Source organism: Epinephelus lanceolatus, chromosome 22 (genome assembly GCF_041903045.1).
Source record: "Epinephelus lanceolatus isolate andai-2023 chromosome 22, ASM4190304v1, whole genome shotgun sequence".
In the NCBI taxonomy this organism is placed as follows: domain Eukaryota; kingdom Metazoa; phylum Chordata; class Actinopteri; order Perciformes; family Serranidae; genus Epinephelus; species Epinephelus lanceolatus.
The window spans coordinates 7189246-7208701 of NC_135755.1; the positions used below are offsets into that span (position 1 = coordinate 7189246).

General features: G+C 41.3%; 4 protein-coding genes across 4 annotated transcripts in view; all 4 read right to left on the reverse strand.

The window, feature by feature from the left end:
- LOC117245837 (uncharacterized) overlaps positions 1-19456 on the reverse strand; it is a 277287-nt gene that overhangs the window by 78502 nt on the left and 179329 nt on the right. The gene's annotated exons all lie outside the window — the stretch shown is intronic.
- Positions 1-19456, reverse strand: part of LOC117245839 (uncharacterized) — a 110950-nt gene that overhangs the window by 11642 nt on the left and 79852 nt on the right. The gene's annotated exons all lie outside the window — the stretch shown is intronic.
- The window catches only part of LOC117245847 (uncharacterized), a 301333-nt gene continuing 282637 nt past the window's right edge, over positions 761-19456 (reverse strand). Inside the window, exon 2 of the mRNA XM_078163882.1 lies at positions 761-4101. Within this exon, the coding sequence (XP_078020008.1) occupies positions 2471-4101 (1631 nt within the window). The 3' untranslated portion in view covers positions 761-2470. The remainder of the gene's footprint in view (positions 4102-19456) is intronic.
- Positions 11924-18577, reverse strand: LOC117245967 (uncharacterized). The gene is made up of 2 exons (XM_078163916.1): positions 18332-18577; positions 11924-15337 (listed from the first exon to the last, which is right to left on the reverse strand). The coding sequence occupies exons 1-2, from the start codon at positions 18372-18374 to the stop codon at positions 14100-14102; spliced, it is 1281 nt and encodes a 426-aa protein (XP_078020042.1). The 5' UTR covers positions 18375-18577; the 3' UTR covers positions 11924-14099.

Consider the following 19456-nt stretch of genomic DNA (forward strand, 5'->3'; position numbering starts at 1 on the left):
GCAAAAACAAAATGCAAAAAGTAGTAGGCAACATGAGCAACAGAAACATGATGGAAAGATGCAAAAAATCCTTGGAGTGGCTTTATCGAGGCACTTTCCAGTGTATACCCTAATCCATTAGTTAACTGGAAAAAGAGAGACAATGATAAAATCCACACAGACCATGTACACAAGGACACAAAATTAAGATCACTTAATATTAGTAGACAGTTTACACAGGGAATCCATAAGTGTAACATCAGAATGGTGACATCCAGCCTTTAAAGGGGAACTAATGTTTTTTGCAACCTGGGCCCTATTTTCCAATCTACTTTTGTCTAAATGAGTGATAGGATGTTCAATATTTGATATTTCTCCAGTACAAAACTAGGGCTGACCTGTCTTCAGCCCGTGAGCGCTCGCTATATTAAATAATAGGGCACTCAGACAGCATCAAACAACGCCAAATACGTCCTCGGATTGTTAGTTTTATTATCTGACAACATAACGGAAAGGAGAAATGAACGCCTGTGTTTACCTTTAGCTGGATTCGAACATGTTCCTCTGCCTGTTGCAATTTTAGTATATGTGCTACCGATGTAACACTGCTCCCTCGTTTGATAATTGAAAATGTAGGTTTATGCCGATGTAGTTTTTTGGGGGTGAGATAGAGCAGATGAAGAAAATTATGGCATCCACAGTAGCAAACAAGCTGTTCTGACATTGATGCTTCCTCCACCCTCGTCAGGGCAGGCAGGTAGTGCCCCCCCCCCCCCCCCCCCCCCCCGCGCACAGGATCATTCAAATAAAGATAGGAGAAATTTCATTTGTGCTGCCCAGTAGTAAAATTTTAGGTTAGGGAGTCAGAGGCCACCCATTTTATGATCCAACTTCTCTAGGCTCGCCCTGGGTACTTTATGATTCCAGATGAATATGATTATGTTTTTGTTCAGAGTTTTACAGAGAGTATTAGAGAGAGGCATAGGAAGTGATTGAAATAAGTACATTAACCTCAGGTAAAATGTTCACCTTTATACAACTGACTCTGCTAAATAAGGTTAGGGGTAGGTCTGTCCACCTGTTTAGATCATCCTCTATTTTCTGAATCAGTGGAGGACAGTTCAGTTTGAACAAATTCTTCAGATTGCTATCCACCCGGATACCCAAGTATGTAAACCCATCTGGAACCCATTTAAAGGATTCTGACCCGTTCAGGTCACACTGTTTGGCTTTGGTCAAAGGAAGTGTTTCACTCTTTTCATGGTTCACTTTGTAGCCAGATATTGTAGTATAACTGTTCAGAAGAGATTGTAATCTGGTAAGAGACTGGGCTGGGTGTGTCAGAAATGAAATTGTGTCATCAGCCAATCAGCTAATTTTGTGTGTTAACTGACCAACCTGGACACCTCTTATGTCTGGGTCTTGTCTCACTGCTTGTGCCAGTGGCTCTATTGCTAGGACAAAAGGCCTGGCAGAAAGCAGCCAACCCCGTCTGCTGCTTCTTTGTAATGTAATGGGGATTGATATTACACCATCTGTGGCTGTCTTTGCGTGTGGTTCGTGGTAGTTAATGAAGGACGCACCAAACCCAAAATCTGCTCAGGACCTTTAGGAGATATGGCCATTCGGGGCAGTGAAAGGCCTTTTCCGCATCCAATGAGAGTGCAATAGTGGGTTCATCTCTAGTGTTTGCTAAATGAATGATGTTGGAAAGTCTGCAGAGGTTATCAGCTGAGAAATGTTTGTTCATAAAATCTGTTTGGTCTATAGTGATAAACTTGGAGAGGAACCTGTTTAATCTGGCAATAATCTTGAAGTCTGCATTTAGAAGGCTAATAGGCCTATAGGAGAAGCATTTTTGGGGTCATTATTTTACATATGAATAACCATTATTAAAGCCATAGAAAAGGAATCTGGTAGAGTTTGAGTTTCTGTTGCCAAATTCAAAACATCTTTAAAGAGAGGGACAAGCATGTTTTTTTAACACCTTATAAAATTCAGGAGAGAACTCCTCTTCACTGGGTGATTTATTTGACTGCAATGAGGAGATGGCTTTTTTGTTTTCTTTTTGCGTGAAGGGGGAGTTCTTCTCCTCCTGGTCCTCCTCTGTTAAGTTTGGTATCAATTGTGGTCGGGTCATCTGTGGACTTTTAGGGTGGTGAAAATGGCAGCACTTGCTCTCCTGCGAGTAGCAGCCAGAGTAGCTCTCCTGCTCTGGATCCAAGTACAGGAAAGAGCCAAAGTGCTCCATGCCCTGCCCCTGACAAGCAGTAAAACTTCAGTTACCACTGTATGACAGGTTTTGACCCAGCTTGGCTGTCAGAGGGGAAATACTCCACCTGGCTGTACAAGACTGATCTTGGTAAGTAAGTAAGTAAATACATACATTTAAAAACATACATACATAAACGTTTGGGTCTGTGTCAGTCTGACCCCGCCCAAAGCTGGCTGGTTCTCTGGTCTCCTTAGGCCAGGTGACTGAACAGTTGAATCACTTATCTCTGTCATGAATTTTAAAGTGTGTCTGTAAATGTCCATTTTGTGTAAATGATTTCCCACAAATTGAACAGCTAAATGGTTTCTCTCCTGTATGACATCTCATGTGTATGTTCAGATCTCCCTTTTGACTAAAGCTTTTGCCACACTCAGAGCAGCTAAATGGTTTCTCTCCTGTATGAGATCTCATGTGTCTCTTCAGATCTCCCTTTAGACCAAAGCTTTTTCCACACTCAGTGCAGCTAAATGGTTTCTTTCCTGTATGAGAATTCATATGTGTCTTCAGAGTTAACTTTCGACCAAATCTTTTTCCACACTCAGTGCAGCTAAATGGTTTCTCTCCTGTATGAGATCTCATGTGTTTCTTCAGATATCCTCTGTGACCAAATCTTTTCCCACACTCCGAGCACCTAAATGGTTTCTCTCCAGTGTGACATCTCATGTGGTCCTTCAGACTTCCAGTACGATTAAAATTTTTTCCACACTCAGAGCAGCTAAATGGTTTTTCTCCTGTATGACATCTCATGTGTTCCTTCAGACTTCCATTTACAGTAAAGCTTTTGCCACACTCAGAGCAGCTAAATGGTTTCTCTCCTGTATGACGTCTCGTGTGTTTCTTCAGACATCCATTTCGAGCAAAGCTTTTCCCACACTCAGAGCAGCTGAAGGGTTTCTCTCCTGAATGACATTTCATGTGTCTTTTCAAATCTCCGCCATGTCCAAATTTTTTCCCACATTCAGAGCAGCCAAATGGTTTCTCTCCAGTATGAGATCTCATGTGTATCTTCAGATCTCCATTTCTACCATAGCTTTTGCCACACTCAGAGCAGCTATATGGTTTCTCTCTTGTATGAGATCTTTTTCCACTCTCACAGTAGGTAAATAGTTTCTTTCCTGAATGAGATCTCATGTGTTTCTTCCAATTTCCACGGTAACAAAATCTTTTCCTACACTCAGAGCAGCTAAATGGCTTCTTTCCCGTATGAGATCTCATGTGTTTCGTCAAATTTCCACTGTAACCAAATCTTTTCCCACACTCAGAGCAGGTAAATGGCTTCTCTCCCGTATGAGATCTCATGTGTTTCTTCAGATCTGCATTGTAACGAAATCTTTTCTCACACTCAGAGCAACTAAATCGTTTCTCACCAACAATCAAATCATTGACAGAGACTTGATGGTTTTTGAGAGAGTTTAAACCTGACTGAGGTTCTCTGGTGTCCTTCCAATCATCACTGTCATCAGTCTCTGGTTCAGAAGACTCTTCAGTCTTGTCATCAGTCTCTGGTTGTAAATGTGTATCTGGATCTAAGTTCCTGGCTGGTTCTGCTCCTCCACAGTCCTCTCCCTCTGCTTCTGTTTCCATCTGTTCAGTGTGTCTTTGATGAAGCTGTGAGGACTGAGGTTTCTCTTCATCATCTTCACTCTTCACAGGGACAGGAGTGGATGTGAACTTGGTGACATCATCCTCCTCCAGCCCTTGAAGCTGCTCTCCCTCCTGACTGATCCAGAGTTCCTCCTGTTCCTCTTTAATGTGTGGAGGCTCTGGGTCCTCCTGGTCCACACTGGAGCTCCACTCCTGCTGCTCAGGGGGAACCTCTTCTTTAACCACCGACAGCTGCTGGACGTCTGCAGGAAAAAGGAAACACACACACACACGTTACAGAGAAATCATGTCTGGAGGCTACAGTGTGGCTCTTTATGTGCTCAGTCTAAAGTGAATTATGTGAGAATGATTGTCCATAGGATGTGAGAGTTTGCCATGCAACAAGTTTTATTACTGGCACCCTGAGTAAATAAAATGAAATTATATAAAAGATTCTTCAACACAAATGTGGTGTTTTACTCAGGAAAACCCAGCTTTGTATCCACATTACTCTTAGCCCCCATGATACCTTGCATGAATTATAGACACAGCTTCCAGCGCTGAACCACAAAAGATGTTTTCCTATCATAATGGTACGGAAAGGTACACTAACAGTTTGCTAATCCTCTTTTCTGGAGCGATTCGGAAATAAAACAGCGACCACACCACCTGTTACACCTGAGACCTCGGACAACTTGATCAAACCTCTGTCACCTTTGACTGCCATCTCACAGCATTTGTTGTTTTCCTTTTTACCCAAGTGTGTTTGGGTCTTACGTAGGGTTGCCGCTGTGCCGTATAATACGGAACCATCCCACATTTAAAATGTACTGTGCCTTACAAAATCAATACAAAACACAATTTTTCCCTTATTTCTGTGCACACACTGCTGCATAAACCATGTTTTCATGTACTGGGAATGACATGAGTATGGAAGCGCATTGCATTCACTGGATAAAAAAAATTAGACACCTTATTTCTCATAATTACGAGAAAAGATTTCATAATTACAAGATAAGGATCTCGTAATTATAAGATCATGAAAGGTGCCACATTAGCCACTGCTTCGCGCAGAACCACATACTGCACACATCCACGAAGGGGGGTCGGAACTACTGTAACCAGCTGCCATTCGGGTGGTGCTATCTTGAATATATCCCATATCTTTATTATAATGTGTATATATTGTAAATTACGACGGAGTATTAGGGTACGACGGAGTATTAGGGGCATATTTAAGAAAAAAAAATTCGGAGATTTTGAGAATAAAGTCAAATGCCAAATAATAAATCACCAGGTCCAGATGGCTTCCCCGCCGAATTTTTCAAACATTTTTGGAACACAATTTCACCTCTATTCATCAGGATGTGAAGGAAATTAGCCGCAATTCCAAAATTCCTCAACATATGAACACTGCTATCCTGTCATTGCTACTAAAATGTGACAAAGACCCAACACAATGCTCCAGTTACCACCCACTATCGCTCATTAACACAGATATTAAAATAATAAGAAAGCTCTATCCAATCGTGTTGAAAAGATAATTCCTCTCATAGTACACCCAGATCAAACTGGCTTTATCAAGGAAAGACACTAAACTGATAACATGCGCAGACTTTTAAATTTAATAAACATCTCTAAAATAAATAATCTTAAAACCATAATTGCCTCCCTTAATGCAGAAAAAGCCTTTGATAGGGTAAATCGAAAATTCCTACTTGCAACACTTAAAAAATTTGGATTTGGAGATTCATTTATTGATTGGATAAAGACTTTGTATACATCAGCCATGGCTACAGTCCTGACCAACGAAATAACCTCAAAACCATTTCCATTACTTAGAGGAACGAGACAGGGATGTCCACTATCACCATCACTCTTTGCCATATTTATCGAACCTCTTGCTGCTGCTATTCGTCAGAATGATAATATCCAGGGCATCTATGTCTCCAATAATCATCACAAAATAAGTCTTTACACAGATGATTTATTGCTATACCTCCAATCAGCATCCAATTCATTGCAAGAATCCATTACACTTATCAACCAGTTTGCAAAGATATCTGACTATTCAATAAATTGGACAAAATCCACAATCCTTCCATTGCATGGAGGAGAATGGTATCCTGCATCCCAAAATGCAACCCCTCCCTTGTCTGTTGGAAACATCAAATACTTAGGTATACACATCTCCACTAAACTGCCAGACTTGTTCAAATTAAATTTCACTCCACTTCTGAAAAGCATAGAGGAGGACTATAATCACTGGATGAATTTACCACTCTCTCTTACAGGTAGAATAGTGACAGTCAAAATGATGATCTATTTTCAATGATCCCAGTTCAACCTACTACCCACTGGTTTCAATTACTGGATTCTATAACAAACAAATTCTACTGGAAAAATAAAAAAACACGGATCAAACTTGCAACACTGCAAAAAACCAAATTAACTGGGGGATTAGAAGCACCAAATTTTCAGTTTTATTTTTTTGCACACCAACTACAATATATCATGAAATGGATTAAAAGCACTACACATCACTATTCATGGGCAGATATAGAACAAGTACAATGCAAAGATATCTCACTGGCAGACTTACCCTTTATGAATACAAGCATAAAACCAAAGCCATAATTGTTTTAAAAACACTGTCATTTCTACAACTCTGGCAGCCTGGTGGAAAATCAGTCAAATCTCCAAATTTACACTAACCCCCTGTAAATACACCCCTATTTGGCATAACCCGGACTTTACACTAAAGAATTCACCACTTAACTTTGTCAATTGGAAAGAGAAGGGAATCACACACTTAGATCACATATTTCATAATAATAGTCTTCTGTCATTTGACAATCTTGTCAAGAAATATGGCATCAGGAATGATCAATATCTTCACTATTTTCGATTAAATCAGTTCTTAAAACCAATATTAATATTGTAATAAATAACCTACAGCCCCCACCTCTGGCAGAGGACTTAATAAAGATAAAACAGCACAAAAAAAGTAATTTCCAAATTATATAAACTCTTGTTAAACTTAGACACATCGATATCACTTCCCATTCAAAAATGGGAGATGACATAACGTTCAGTCCCAGTGCCAACTACTGGTATGACATCTGCCTCAATACCTTCACAATGTCTAAAAACACTAATATACACCTAATACAGTACAAGGTAATACACAGAGCTCATCTCACCAAAGATAAAATATACAAGATGGGACTCACAGATTCTAACATATGCTCATCCTGCACTCTCAACACAATAGACAACTATTTTCATGCCATGTGGACCTGTCCCCCTGTAAGGAGCTTTTGGGAGGGGGTCATTAATAAAATTTCTACTCTCTTGGGATGCAGTCTTCCGTTATCCCCATTGCTCTGCATACTTGGGGACCTATCTGCAATCAATCCACCAATTAATAATTCCCAACCTATACTCATTGCCATAGTAGCTACGGCCAAAAAGACCATACTTCGGAACTGGAAAACTAGACATAAACTCAGCATAGAACACTGGTTGAAGGTAGGTAGGTAGGTACTTTATATCTATGTCTCTGTGGAACACCGAGGCAGGATAAACCAGTTGGTCAAAAAGCTTCTCTGCCTGGTCAGGGTGTCATGTAGTGGGCAGGAGGGGTTGTCCATGATGGTCAAAAGCATCTGTAACATCTTCATTTGAGTCACCACACTCACTGGATCTAATCTGGTCCCAAGGACAGACTCAGCCTTCTTCAGCAGCTTATTGATCTTGTTTTCCTCTGCAGCCTTCATGCCGCTGCCCCAGCATGATAGTGCAAAGAACAGCACACTCCCCACCACTGAATGGTAAAAGGCATTCAGCATTGGAGCACAGACATCAAATGACCTGAGCCTTCTCAAGAAGTGGAGGCGGCTCTAGCCCTTTTTGTATACTGCCAGCATGTTCTCACTCCAGTCCACCTTGTTATTAATGGGGACTCCCAGGTATTTATAAGACGGTACAATCTCCACATCCTCCACTCCAAGAGAGACTGGGGAGATTTTATCTGTCCTATGGGGAGAGTTTACGGATTTATAAATCCTCATGTGCTCCAGATTCTGTTTTACATAGTCGTTGTGAAGCTGGGCGCTCTCCCACACTGAGACATGAATTGACTGAGAGGCACACTTAAATCTGTTTGCGTATCGATATGTGCGCCTCTTTTACCACTCATTACACCTGCCACTTAAGAGACAGTCTGTTATGCTATGTAGCGTGTGAAATAGAGTATGGTGAATGTGCTAGGAAAGGTAGTATCAGCCCTGTTTCTACCTGGAGCTCGCATGTACGGAGCCTGGGTTTGGTTGAAGATGGCAGTGCTGTTTGGGCTGAGAAAGCCATGTGTAAGTAAGGTAAAGGAGGTTATTGGGTTGGTGCAGGGAGGGGAGCAGTGAGACCTGGCATTAGGGGAGTGTCTCTTGGACGCTAGAGATCACTGTCTAGCCTCCTGGAGGTGTCGTGGGACCAACTAGACGAAACACTGGTGAAAGGAGGTTCCCACCCGATGACCCCAAAGACATGCTAGTTATCACTGCTCATTGGTTTGTATAGTTAAGCCTTGCCATAATAGCTTATCATAGGGCTTAGGTTTTTCACTGAGTGTTGATCCATTCTCTAGAGCACAAACTTCTTGTGTTTATTTGAACTTACACTGAAAAGATGTCACTGCATGCCACCATTACCACAGCTGTGACTATTAATAGCGCCCATATGGTTGTATTTTAATTATCATTATTATAAACCTAAGACAACTTATTGGTAAATGGAATGGACCTGCATTTGTATAGCACCTTTCTAGTCATCTAGTGACCACTAAAAGTGCTTTTTACACTACGATTCACATTCACCCATTCACACACACACATTCATACACTGGTGGCCGAGGCTACCATACAAGGTGCCACCTGCTACTCACTTTTAACACACTCACACACCGGGAGCAATTTGGGTTTCAGCATCTTGTTCAAGGATACTTCGACATGACGCCTGGAGGAGCCCGGGATCAAACTGCTGATCTTTCGATTGGTGGACGACCCGCTCTACCTCTGAGCCACAGCCGCCCACATTGGATTATTGATGATTCATTTATAGTGCTCTTATTAAAGCAGACTTAACAACTTACTGTACAATTCAGGATAAAATCACAAGATCAAGAACATGGAAATAATGGCTCAAATGTAAGCTAATGTAAAAGACTGATAAGAAAATTCATCAGGCACAGAACAGATGTTTATAGACTGCATAATAATAACATGATCACTAATATAAGGAAACCTAAATAAGCAAGGTTTAACTCATTGTTAACCCATTGTTGCCACCCCGTCTATCTGAATTATGTTGCATGGACACAGTGGTAAAGCAGTTAACAGGAACTGTTTAGACTGTTAATCTGTGCTCTCTTACATTCAATGTCTGATAGTGAATGTATCAATGTATCAACCGGAGCTGCAGCAAGTACCCTCTGCCTGTCCATTTTAGTAACTAGCTACTACTTACTGTGGAAAAACAAAACAAACAAAAAACACGGTAGAATGATGACAGGGAAAGGTTAGCGTAAGGACGTGATGGGGTGGTTGCCTGGCAACAATATATGAGACACACATATATCACACACTCAGAATAGATGACTAAACACTATGTCCAATGTACTCTGATTTAATTCTACCATCTAGTGGACACTTATGTGAATACAATGTACCGAATACTGTTACATCAGCTTCCCCTCCGAAACTGATGAAATGGCTGCACCCAATAGTAAACGTCTTGGTACGTCAGAAATGTAGGCTACCTGTTAACAGGACATTAACCTGTTAACAGACGTTGAGAACCCTTCCGGATTCCATAAGACAACAACACCAGAGGAGCTAACGCGGCGTATAAACGTCGACAGACTGAATATTTATTGAACAAAGCTGCAGTTATATTATTAATAATGAACTTGTAATGTTTAATGAACAAACCTGCTCTGTGTAACCGAAGCTGAGGGTTGGAAACAGCGTCCATTAGTTTCCGTTGTCGCTCGTTCTCCTCTTTTGATCGACAAAGTTCCTCCTCGTACTCTGCTATCGTTCTTTCAAACAGCCCAAATATCTCTTCAGCAGCCGCAGTTAGTCCTACGCTCTCAGTATTTGGACTTTAGACATGTTCACACTTTAAAAACACAACAAACAGACTCTGCTAACACACGTTTCCATCAGACGCCATCTTGTTCAAACAGTGTGACGTTCGCAACAGTAAAGAGTACAGCTTCCGGGGTAAATGAGTTAATGAGCTTCAAAATAAAAGTCCAGAAGTGTGACTCGGAATTCCGGGCTTACTCAAAAACACACACTCAGGAGGATAAATGATTAAAATACACTTATTCGAAAGAATGACTTTTATTGAAGTGTTCCAGTTGATTTTTAGTTTAGTTCATTTGATTTCACATGCAAAAAAAAAAGAGAAAAAAAGTAGTAGGCAACATGAGCTACAGAAACATGATGAAGAGATGCAAAACATCCTTGGAGTGGGTTTATCGAGGCACTTTCCAGTGTATGCCCTAATCCATTAGTTAACCCAGTAAAATATTACAAGGATGGAAAAAGAGAAAAATGCACACAGACTGTTAAAGGAGCTAAGTCTATTACTAGTCACTGAGGTATTTGACCAGGGTTGACGTGCCTGTTACTGGACACGCTACGCTACCTCCGTTACTCAAATGTTTAATGAGAGTCCCTGAAGCTTCTTGCGTTGCATCACCGTAACATTTATTCCACGTGTGCATGGCAAAGTCCATCCGTTACATACACATGTGACGCTCAGTACAATACAAACAAAACTGTAGCGGTCCGCGCCATTACAGTCAAAAACCATTTGCCCTTCCGGGCCAAACACCTGATGACCATAGTGAGGTCACATCCTAAAATACCTGAACTCACCAGGTGACAGTACAGCGCCCCCCAATGCCCACACAGTCAATTACACAGTTAGAAGCAAACCTCCTAAAAACATATTTGGCTCCTGTACAGACCATGTACATAATAACACAAAATTAAGATCACTTAATATTAGTAGACAGTTTACACAGGGAATCCACAAGTGTAACATCAGAATGGTTACATCCAGCCTTTAAAGGGGAACTAATGTTTTTTTCAACCTGGGCCCTATTTTCCGATCTACTTTTGTCTAAATGAGTGATAGGATGTTCAATATTTAACATTTCTCCAGTACAAAGCTAGGGCTGACCTGCCTGCAGCCCGTGAGCATGCGCTATCTTAAATAATAGGGCACTCAGACAGTGTCAAACAACGTCAAAATACGTCCACTTAAAGTGCATTTTTTTACACAGATAGGCTCAGATTGTTAGTATAATTATCCAACAACATAACGGAAAGGAGAAATGAATGCACAGTTTACCCTTAGCTGGATTCAGACATGTTCCTCTGCCTGTTGCAATTTTAGTATATGTGCTACCAAAGTAACACTGCTCTCTCTCTCTCCTCATCCGCTCTTCAGTTTCAATGAGCTCTGCATCCGTGTATGTCCGTGTACTCCGTGTTTAAATAAATACAGTCCATCCAGATCCAGTTGGTCAAAACCAGGTAAAAATCTAAACAAGGTAAACATGTTTGATGTGGCAAGTCAAAACACTCACTCAGAGAGTGGAAGTCTGGCTCTGAAATCTCACGTCTCGCGAGATTTGAGTTGTTGCAGGAAATTACCGCTGGAGTGACCTTACAAATGCGAGGACTCTGATTTGTTGACTCTGTTTGGAGTAGTCATGACTGAATTTTTACCCAATTTTGACCAACTGGATCTGGATTAGCCATTCGAATTTGATGACCGCCTGTATTTAGAGCGGACGAGGAGAGAGGGGGAGCAGTGTTACTTCGGGAGCACATATACTAAAATTGCAACAGGCAGAGGAACATGTCTGAATTCATTCACATTCATTTCTCCTTTCCGTTATGTTGTTGGATAATTTTGACGTTGTTTGACGCTGTCTGAGTGCCCTATTATTTAATATAGCTCGCACTCACAGGCTGCAGGCAGATCAGCCCTAGCTTCATACTGGAGAAATATCAAATATTGAACATCCTATCACTCATTTGGACAAAAGTAGATTGGAAAATAGGCCCCAGGTTGAAAAAAACATTAGTTCCCCTTTAATATCTTGATGGGCAGTTTACACAGATAGTCCATAAGTGTAGCATTCAGGAAATAAAATCAAACCTTTCACACATAATCCATCAGTATAACTTTTTTTCGTAGGGCAGAGCTGCCAACTCTTTTCCAATGAAAGTAGCTAGCACTAGCTCCAAAAAGTCGCTTAAAGTCTCCGGATGACATCATATGCTTACATGGATATTGATGCAACTTCGCAGACTGAATCACCGTGACCTTGATATAAACCTTCCAGGTAGAAACTGCAAACTGTTGTGAATTGCAGTGATATGTTAATTCGGCAAACCTGTTTATTTCTGTTATTTTCAGCCATGACTGAAACATTTAAAGATATATAGTTTAACACCATGGTTCATCCTGTCTGACATTTCTGCTGTGCTTATTTTATGTCCTGAGTTGCTTTATTACTTCCCTTGCTTTCACTCGCCTCTGCAGCAGCTGCTCCTCTCATCCATCGATCAGATCAGCTCTGATTGGAGCTCTTGATCAGTTATCCACCCCATGACTCATACTACTGCTACTAAGTAGAAACACAACTAAAACAACCAACGAAGAGTTCCACATGCACTGTCTTTGTGAACCTGTAAAACCTCTGAATTTCAAGAGGGGACACAGAATGATTCAGACGGACCCAAAAGAGACTAAAAAAGGCATGGGAGCTAGGTAGAAAAAAGGGCTTTTTCTATCAAAGGAGTCTGGTGACGTGTGGCAGCAAAACCTATCTTATCCACATAAAAACAGGGTCACCTAAACTATATCCACATCAGTTTAAGTGGACACTATATTAAAAGTATTTTCAAGACCTAACCATGCTGTCAGACAGCCCTTTACAACTGAAAACTGATGCAGTTACATGATGCTCTCCTAAAAGCAACCAGACTCCACAGAACAAACTAAATGACCTTATGTTATTTATCTTATTTACACCGTGGCATGTAATTTCTTTTTTTGAACATTTTATTTTCAATTTTTAATTTCACAAGAACAGTACAACTTATTCCCACTAAAACTCAACAATAAAAGATACACAGTTAAACAACAAAAGAAAAACAAACAAAAATACTATGGGATGAAAGAATAATTACATATCGTAAGCCTCATAGCATAATTGCCTAAGTCATATTTTGGCCAAATTGAGATATTTGCCTAACTCTACTCTCTTTAGGCTGCTGAGTCACTGTGCCTTACTGGCTATATCTACAGCTAATCAGAGTGCTTGTTACATTCCATAATCACTATCTGCCCAAGTCATCGATTTGACTTAGGCATTTTTGACACTAAATACAAGTTGGCAGCCCCCGAGAAAAAGAGGGCTAAGCTGACCACAAGTGAAGCATTGGCTCTTTTCTTTGATGCATCTGGTAAGCTAGTTCATATTTCTTCAACTTTCTATACAGTAAATGCCTTTCCCCCCAATTCATAGCATCTGTGTTTGGTTCAAAGAATATTTATTTCTATTCTGTGTGTGTTCAAGAAGTTATATTTGAGCTTTTTGTTTACTCAAGTTTAGCAGGTCTCCCTCAGCCATGTATTTTTTCTTTAAACCATTGGTATAAGAAATTATCTGCCCTCTTAAGAAGGCTTTCATTGTGTCCCACAATACAAAGCTACTAGGAGAAGAGGCACAGTTTGTTTCACAGCTTCTTTGAGCAAAGTTGGATCCAGCTACCACGTGTATGGTCCCTGGATTTTTTCAAGTATTAACAATGAGAGTGTCAGTGGGGAATGGTCTGACATGATCCTCAATAAATATTCAATTTCCATAACTCTATGGGTTAGTTGGTAAGATGTAAGAAAAAAAATTATGGAGACACAAATACAAGGAGTAGTCTCTAGTTGTGGGGTGAAAGTGTCTCCAGGTGTCACAGAGGTTTAGATCTTTCATAAAGGCCACTGTGGATCTGGCTGCTTTGGTTGTTGTCACTACAGAGTCTGAGGACCTGTCTAAAACTGTGTGGCATGTCATTTCTGCCTCTACATGGTCGCACATTTCTAATTCTTCTCTGCTCTCTGCATCGCTCATGGCAGACATGTGAGCACACTCCCACCAGTTGACTGACTGGCTGTTTCTCTAGTCATGAATTTTTACGTGTATCTGTAAATGTGCATTTTTTGTAAATGATTTCCTACAAATTGAACAGCTAAATGGCTTCTCTCCTGTATGACATCTCATGTGTATCTTCAGATCTCCACTTTTACCAAAGCCTTTGCCACACTCAGAGCAGTTAAATGGTTTCTCTCCTGTATGACATCTCATGTGTCTATTCAGATCTCCCTTTTGACCAAAGCCTTTGCCACACTCAGAGCAGTTAAATGGTTTCTCTCCTGTATGAGATCTCATGTGTGTCTTCAGAGTTAACTTTCGACTAAATCTTTTTCCACACTCAAAACAGCTAAATGGTTTCTCTCCTGAATGACATCTCATGTGTTTCGTCAGATCTCCTCTGTAACCAAATCTTTTCCCACACTCAGAGCAGCTAAATGGTTTTTCTCCTGTATGACATCTCATGTGTTCCTTCAGACTTCCATTTTGAGAAAAGCTTTTGCCACACTCAGAGCAGCTAAATGGTTTTTCTCCTGTATGACATCTCATGTGTTTCTTCAGACATCCATTTTGAGCAAAGCTTTTGCCACACTGAGAGCAGCTAAATGGTTTCTCTCCTGAATGAGATCTCATGTGTCTCTTCAGATCTCCACTTTTACCAAAACTTTTGCCACATTCAGAGCAGCCAAATGGTTTCTCTCCAGTATGAGATCTCATGTGTCTCTTCAGCTCTCCACTTTTACCAAATCTTTTCCCACACTCAGAGCAGCTAAATCGTTTCTCACCAACAACCAAATCACTGACAGAGACTTGATGGTTTTTCAGAGAGTTTAAACCTGACTGAGGTTCTCTGGTCTCTGTCCAATCATCACTGTCATCAGTCTCTGGTTCAGAAGATGCTCCAGTCTTGTCATCAGTCTCAGGTTGTAAATGTGTATCTGGATCTGAGTTCCTGGCTGGTTCTGCTCCTCCACAGTCCTCTCCCTCTGCTTCTGTTTCCATCTGTTCAGTGTGTCTTTGATGAAGCTGTGAGGACTGAGGTTTCTCTTCATCATCTTCACTCTTCACAGGGACAGGAGTGGATATGAACTTGGGGAAATCATCCTCCTCCAGCCCTTGAAGCTGCTCTCCCTCCTGACTGATCCAGAGTTCCTCCTGTTCCTCTTTAATGTGTGGAGGCTCTGGGTCCTCCTGGTCCACACTGGAGCTCCACTCCTGCTGCTCAGAGGGAACCTCTTCTTTAACCACCAACAGCTGCTGGACATCTGTAGGAAACAGGAAACACACCACACACACACACACACACACCACACACACCGATTTTACAGAGGTCAGAATGATTCTCCATAGGATGCGAGAGTTTGCCATGCGTCAAATTTTATTACTGGCAGCCTGAGTAAATAAAAAATATATATAAAAGATTCTTCTCAACACAAATGTGGTGTTTTACTAAGGAAAACAGAGCTTTGTATCCACATTATTCTTAGCCCCCATGATACCTTGCATGAATTATAGATGCAGCTTCCAGCACTGAACCAGAACAGATGTTTTCCTATCATAATGGTACGGAACGGTACACTAACAGTTTGCTAATCCTCTTTTCTGGAGCGATGGAAATAAAACATGGAACACACCACCTGTTACATCTCAGACGTCGGACAACTTGATTATACCTCTGTCAGCTCTGACTGCCATCTGACAGCATCTGTTGTTGTTTTCCTTTTTAACCAAGTGTGTTTGGGTCTCACGTAAGGTTGCCACTGTCCCGTATAATACGTGACCATCCCAAATTTAAAATGTACTGTCCTTTGCTAAATCAAAACAGAATGCAATTTTTCCCTTATTTCTGTGCACACACTGCTGCATAAACCATGTGTTCATGGTTAAAGTTTATGGGTTTATAAATCCTCATGTGCTCCAGATTCTGTTTTACATAGTGTAGTGTTATCAGAGTTGAGTTATAGTACATCACTGCCATCTAGAGGTCAGAGACAGAGAGTGTCTTGTAATAGGTGGAGTTGTTAATAAAGTAAAGTTTCCAAGTTAAACACAAGACGTGCAGTCCGAGCTCTCACTCTTTCTTGCATCACATCATAACACATAGTCGTTGTGAAGCTGGGGGCACGTTTGCACTCTCACAGTGAGACATGAACTGATTGAGAGGCACACTTAAATCTGTTTGCGTTTTGATATAAGAGACAGTCTGTCGTTACACAGAACAGCTGTTCTCTGTCTACTCAGCAGTTTTCTGTAGATTATCTTTACAACTCGGCTCATTGCTGGTAACTGGCGCTAGGAGTCCGGACCAAGTCTGCTTGAAGAATGAGGATGCAGAACTGACGTCCGTGCAGAAACACATTTATTTCTCCTCTACAGCAGGAAAACATAACATAATGCAGGGCCTTCTCACAGAGACTATGCTGTAACTGGAGCCTATCTAAACACTGTAAACAGACTGCAACCACCCGTAGCATGAACAGTAATATTTTCACAGTGCAGTCCTGTCCGTACACTCTATACGCCGCTTTACTTCCCACAACATCTACTACGTCACACCCACACGGCCACCGTCTTAAAGCGAAGGGCTGGCCGGCAACAACTGTGAATATGACAAGAAAGGGTGTGAGACTGGGTTTGGCAACAGGTCATTAGCCTACGTGCTCCGTTCTATTAAAACGGTACGTTGGTTAAATGGCCCGTTCGGTTGGGCTTTACTGGTATAATGCAATAGCACCACCCAGCGGTGAAACCCGTGTACACGAAAAAAATTACCCACTCTCAACGCTTAGAGATTTTTGTACACAAACTCACCCCTAGTGTGTGTGTGTGTGTGTTTGTGTGTGAGTGAGTGAGTGAGTGAGTGAGTGAGTGAGTGAGAGAGAGAGAGCGAGAGAGAGAATGTATCAATGTATCAACTTTAGTAACTAGCTACTACTAGGGATGTAACTATTACCGATATTACGGTAAATCTCGGTTAATTTTTACACAGTAAGAATGATCGTTTATGTTTAAATTAATTGCATTATCGCGGTGGATTATCAGGCTATGTAATAACAGCCTCATTCAAGTCTCGCGATGCAGGCGCTGCGTGAATGTGTAGCACGTGTAAACACAAAGAAAGAAAACATGGCAGAAGGTGGTGATAGCGGCACTCAGGACATTTTCCCCCGCCCAACTAAACGCACAAAGTCTGAGGTCTGGGCGTACTTTGGGTTTCTGAAGAATGCCGAGGGACAGCTGGTGGAGGACAACTATCCTGTGTGCAGAACATTCAAAAAGAAAGTTGCTGCGAAGGGTAGCAACACTACAAATCTGCTGGCTCATCTCCGTGACCATCATCCACAGCTTTACAGCCAATGCAAGTTATGCTATGCAAAAAAAAAATCACAATATTATGGTTTACCATGATAAAAACAAAACAAACAATACACATGATAGGTTGATTACAGGGAAAGGTTAGCGTAATAGACACCAGGCTCTTCAAGCGAAGAGCCTGGTGTCTATTCACTCTGAATTTTGTCTGGATTCTGGTTCCGGTCTAGGGAGCGGATGCGGTATTCACCAAATTCACCAAACTAAAAGTGTTCACCATAGTAAAACTTTAAATTCTGGCGCACCATCGATTTGGGGTGATGAGGGGTGTAAGAAAATCGATCAACTTAATGGCTTAGGGCTTGTCTTGTAAATTAAAAAGTTTCACCGCATTTTTATTAGCTTGGTGCTTTTACTTTTACGGAAAGGCACATCCATCGAATTCCGGATCCTGTCTCACTCGCCCTGGTTCCGTTTCCTTACCAAAACGGCCACTAACGGCCCCAGACTACTATGTCCAATGTACTCTGATTTAATTCTACCATCTAGTGGACACTAATGCGAATACAATGTATACCGAATACTGTTACATCAGCTTCCCCTCCGAAACTGGTTAAATGGCTGCACCCAATAGTAAACGTCGTGGTACGTCAGAAATGTACCTGTTAACAGGCCATTTCTGTCGTCTTAATGTGTATTTGACGCGTTAAGACCAACATATTTGACTTGTTAATACGGACGACAAAACAGACGTTTAGAACCCTTCCGGATTCCATAAGACAACAACACCAGAGAAGCTAACGACACCAGAGAAGCTAACGGCACCAGAGAAGCTAACGACACCAGAGAAGCTAACGCGGCGTATAATCGTCGACAGACTGAATATTTATTGAACAAACCTGCAGTTATATTATTAATAATGAACTTGTAATGTTTAATGAACAAACCTGCTCTGTGTAACCGAAGCTGAGGGTTGGAAACAGCGTCCATTAGTTTCCGTTGTCGCTCATTCTCCTCTTTTGATCGACAAAGTTCCTCCTCGTACTCTGCTATCGTTCTTTCAACCAGCCCAAATATCTCTTCAGCAGCCGCAGTTAGTCGCTGCTTCACCTACGCTCTCAGCATTTGGACTTTAGACATGTTCACACTTTAAAAACACAACAAACAGACTCTGCTGACACACGTTTCCATCAGACGCCATCTTGTTCAAACAGTGTGACGTTCGCAACAGTAAAGAGTACAGCTTCCGGGGTAAATGAGTTAATGAGCTTCAAAATAAAAGTCCAGAAGTGTGACTCGGAATTCCGGGCTTACTCAAAAACACACACTCAGGAGGATAAATGATTAAAATACACTTATTCGAAAGAATGACTGTTATTGAAGTGTTCCCGTTGAATTTTAGTTTAGTTCATTTGATTTCACATGCAAAAAAAGAGAGAAAAGAAGTAGTAGGCAACATGAGCTACAGAAACATGATGAAGAGATGCAAAACATCCTTGGAGTGGCTTTATCGAGGCACTTTCCAGTATATACCCTAATCCATTAGTTAACCCAGTAAAATATTACAAGGATGGAAAAAGAGAAAAATGCACACAGACTGTTAAAGGAGCTAAGTCTATTACTAGCCACTGAGGTATTTGACCAGGGTTGATGCGCCTGTTGCTGGACATGCTACGCTACCTCCGTTACTCAAATGTTGAATGAGAGTCCCTGAGGCTTCTTGCGTTGCATCACCGTAACATTTATTCCGCGTGTGCATGGCAAAGTCCATCCGTTACATACACATGTGACGCTCAGTACAATACAAACAAAACTGTAGCGGTCCGTGCCATTGCGATCAAAAACCATTTGCCCTTCTGGGCCAAACACCTGATGACCATAGTGAGGTCACATCCTAAAATACATGAACTCACCAGGTGACAGTACAGCGCCCCCCAATGCCCACACAGTCAATTACACAGTTAGAAGCAAACCTCCCAATAACATATTTGGCTCCTGTACAGACCATGTACATAATAACACAAAATTAAGATCACTTAATATTAGTAGACAGTTTACACAGGGAATCCATA

Excerpts from the sequence above, each read along its gene's own strand:
- LOC117245967 (XM_078163916.1), bottom strand. The coding sequence starts at position 18,374 with ATGGACGCTGTTTCCAACCCTCAGCTTCGGTTACACAGAGCAG. Across the intron at positions 15,338-18,331 it reads GCTTCGGTTACACAGAGCAG|ATGTCCAGCAGCTGTTGGTG; the intron begins GTTTGTTCATTA and ends TGTTTCCTACAG.